The 4,225-nt window shown below is 32.1% G+C and overlaps 1 protein-coding gene across 2 annotated transcripts in view; it reads right to left on the bottom strand.

Annotated features, from left to right (window-relative positions):
- Nulp1 (Nuclear localized protein 1) overlaps window positions 1-3,455 on the bottom strand; it is a 22,721-nt gene extending 19,266 nt beyond the window's left edge. The window contains exons 1-2 of one of the 2 annotated variants that reach the window (XM_088266083.1): window positions 3,315-3,455; window positions 3,083-3,230 (exon numbers count right to left, since the gene is read on the bottom strand). In XM_088266083.1, coding sequence (XP_088122209.1) covers window positions 3,083-3,214 — 132 coding nt within the window. In that variant the 5' untranslated portion in view covers window positions 3,215-3,230; window positions 3,315-3,455. The remainder of the gene's footprint in view (window positions 1-3,082; window positions 3,231-3,314) is intronic. The other variant, XM_088266084.1, reaches the window with a different exon arrangement.
- Between the last annotated feature and the right edge of the window lie 770 nt (window positions 3,456-4,225).

Raw genomic sequence — 4,225 nt, 5'->3', positions numbered from 1 at the left:
CAGCCTAAGGCATACCTCGAATTAATTATGCTGCAGTCATTGAACATTGGATTTATCGGATCCCTGCGACTGTGCAGAGTCGCAGCGGACAATTGAATGATGTCGAATTCTGTACATAATGGCGTACATGGGCCTTTAAAATAAAATAAAAGAATTTCATTAATATCTTATACACAGCTTGCTTTATTCCATTTCATCATCGACCCTTCTTTTAATAATATGAAACATTGTAAGACAAGACTGGCCTTCACAATGGTGATTATAATTTCCACGATTACATTAGCCTTCCTAGCTATGAATATAACTATATGTGGGCATTGCAATGTGGTGTCACAATATTATAAGTTTCCATTAAATTACTTTCAGACAAGACTGGCCTTCACAATGGTGATTATAATTTCCACGATTACATTAGCCTTCCTAGCTATGAATATAACTATATGTGGGCATTGCAATGTGGTGTCACAATATTATAAGTTTCCATTAAATTACTTTCAGACAAGACTGGCCTTCACAATGGTGATTATAATTTCCACGATTACATTAGCCTTCCTAGCTATGAATATAACTATATGTGGGCATTGCAATGTGGTGTCACAATATTATAAGTTTCCATTAAATTACTTTCAGACAAGACTGGCCTTCACAATGGTGATTATAATTTCCACGATTACATTAGCCTTCCTAGCTATGAATATAACTATATGTGGGCATTGCAATGTGGTGTCACAATATTATAAGTTTCCATTAAATTACTTTCAGACAAGACTGGCCTTCACAATGGTGATTATAATTTCCACGATTACATTAGCCTTCCTAGCTATGAATATAACTATATGTGGGCATTGCAATGTGGTGTCACAATATTATAAGTTTCCATTAAATTACTTTCAGACAAGACTGGCCTTCACAATGGTGATTATAATTTCCACGATTACATTAGCCTTCCTAGCTATGAATATAACTATATGTGGGCATTGCAATGTGGTGTCACAATATTATAAGTTTCCATTAAATTACTTTCAGACAAGACTGGCCTTCACAATGGTGATTATAATTTCCACGATTACATTAGCCTTCCTAGCTATGAATATAACTATATGTGGGCATTGCAATGTGGTGTCACAATATTATAAGTTTCCATTAAATTACTTTCAGACAAGACTGGCCTTCACAATGGTGATTATAATTTCCACGATTACATTAGCCTTCCTAGCTATGAATATAACTATATGTGGGCATTGCAATGTGGTGTCACAATATTATAAGTTTCCATTAAATTACTTTCAGACAAGACTGGCCTTCACAATGGTGATTATAATTTCCACGATTACATTAGCCTTCCTAGCTATGAATATAACTATATGTGGGCATTGCAATGTGGTGTCACAATATTATAAGTTTCCATTAAATTACTTTCAGACAAGACTGGCCTTCACAATGGTGATTATAATTTCCACGATTACATTAGCCTTCCTAGCTATGAATATAACTATATGTGGGCATTGCAATGTGGTGTCACAATATTATAAGTTTCCATTAAATTACTTTCAATAACTTAGTTTAAAATGTAGCTAAACTCACAATATGTTAGGATTTGCAAAAGCTTACATTATGATTTCAACAGCGTTTAAGCTTTCACTGTGATTTGATCAGAGCTAAGGATTACAATAAATAAAAGAACTAAAGTGTACAACGTGTTATTATTTCAACAGACTAAAGTCTGAAATATGTAACCATTTTAATAGTCAGATAAAGTACAGATAACAGTATGTTGTGATATGAAGAGAAAAAAGTGTAATATACAACACACTTACATGTAAGCTATACTTATGGAGGCTTACAAAGAGAATCCAACCCAATGAGTACATACAGTTGGCCAATAATTATGCGTTGTCCTAAACAATATGGAAACTAGAACAAAGTTTTTACCATAGTCAATGAAACAATATGTTATGTTTTAAACAGAACTAAAATGTTGACCATGTTATAATTTCATCAGTCTAAAGTCTTCAATAAGTTACCATTTTAATAGTCAGATAAAGTACAGATAACAGTATGTTGTGATTTGAAGAGAAAAAAGTGTAATATACAACACACTTACATGTAAGCTATACTTATGGAGGCTTACAAAGAGAATCCAACCCAATGAGTACATACAGTTGGCCAATAATTATGCGTTATCCTAAACAATATGGAAACTAGAACAAAGTTTTTACCATAGTCAATGAAACAATATGTTATGTTTTAAACAGAACTAAAATGTTGACCATGTTATAATTTCAACAGTCTAAAGTCTTCAATAAGTTACCATTTTAATAGTCAGATAAAGTAAAGATAACAATATGTTGTGATATGAGGAGAAAAAAGTGTAATATACAACATACTTACATGTAAGCTATACTTATGGAGGCTTACAAAGAGAATCCAACCCAGTGAGAACATGCAGTTGGTCAATAATTATGCGTTATCCTAAACAATATGGAAACTAGAACAAAGTTCTTACCATAGGCAATGAAACAATATGTTATGTTTTAAACAGAACTAAAATTTTGACCATGTTATGATTTCAACAGTTTAAAGTCTTCAATATGTTACCATTTTAATAGTCAGATAAAGTAAAGATAACAGTATGTTGTGATATGAAGAGAAAAAAGTGTAATATACAACACACTTATATGTAAGCTATACTTATGGAGGCTTACAAAGAGAATCCAACCCAATGAGTACATACAGTTGGCCAATGATTATGCGTTATCCTAAACAATATGGAAACTAGAACTTCTAGAAGTTCTTACCATATTCAATGAAACAATATGTTGTGATTTAAACAGAACTAAAATGTTGACCATGTTATAAATTCATCCGTCTAAAGTCTTCAATATGTTACAACTTTAAGTCAGATAAAGTAAAGCTAACAGTATATTGTGATTTGAATAGAAAAAAAACCGTAATGCACAACATACTGATATATACAATATATTTATGGTGGCTTACCAAGAGTATCGATCCCTATAAGTAAACAATTGTTCAATAATTATGCGTTATTCTAACAATGTGGAAACTAAAACAAAGTTCTTACCGTACTAAACGAATTGACTGGTTCTTTCCCTCTCGCGCCGCCACCAGGAAACACGTCCTCTTCGTTCAATTCGGTATTTTCCAGCCCGGGCTCCTTTTCCTTGCGTAGTCTTCTGATAGCTCGCGAAGACATGACTAGCCGATGATAGCTGGAAAAGAAAAGTTTTTCGTAAGTCGTGACAGTCAAGCGTCAATATCCCGGACACAAATTTGGATTAAATAAAGTAAATTACCGTGTAATCGCTTCCAGATGTCGTTCCAAGAAAACAAGTAACGCCAAACAAGACCGCCAGTATCGACAAAATTGATGAATAAAATCAAAGATTTTATTGAAGAGAAATAAAAAAACACAGATACGGGAGTTGAAAAAACATAGACTTGGATTACATACCATAGAGTTGCTAAGATCAGTAGTTTTCCGAATTCGGAATTTAAGAATTGCAGGGCCCAGTATTCGATAAGTCTCATTTTTTTATAAATCCAGGTAACATTTTACGTGATTGATTTTTTTCTTGAAACACCATTTTTGTATTATTTTTTTTCTTATAAATAATCATTTGGTTTTAAAAAAAGGAGTTATTGAAATGAAAGGAGTTAAAAATATATATAAATTTAAATATATTGTAAAAAACAAAAGGAAAGCAATAAACTTTTTTTTAAAATCGGACGCGGAGAGACGTGTTACATCTCCAGCGGTGCTTATTGAATTGTGTGTTTGCGAGTAAGGGCTTAGCAGATGACATTATACAGATTTTTCAATAGGACATTTTAGAAGCCAAATTGGTTGCTATAAATTAAAAATTTAAATAATAAATTTAAAAAAAATAAATGAAAAAAATATCTAGATTGCTATTAAGGTATTTATAAGTCAGTAAAAAAAAAACAAAATATACATAATTTATGAGATTATTGATGAAGAAGTACATATTTTAATTAATTTTTAAAGTCATAGTCCCACACCATCGCCTGACAGCAAAAGCAAATCGGCGGTTTTGCAGTATGAGAAAATCAAGAATTATTAATAATACTTTTATAATTAAACCAAATGTTATACCATCGTTTTCTTGTTCACGCACGTGTCCATAAATAACTCATAATATCAATGTACCAGCAACACGCATAAATATGGCAGAGGTAGCTTACG

Source organism: Brachycentrus maculatus, unplaced genomic scaffold, assembly GCF_059751285.1.
Source record: "Brachycentrus maculatus isolate JH-2025_06_01 unplaced genomic scaffold, ASM5975128v1 h1tg000261l, whole genome shotgun sequence".
Lineage (NCBI taxonomy): Eukaryota > Metazoa > Arthropoda > Insecta > Trichoptera > Brachycentridae > Brachycentrus > Brachycentrus maculatus.
The sequence above is the reverse complement of the archived record's forward strand: the minus strand, read 5'-3'. Positions and strand labels throughout refer to the sequence as shown.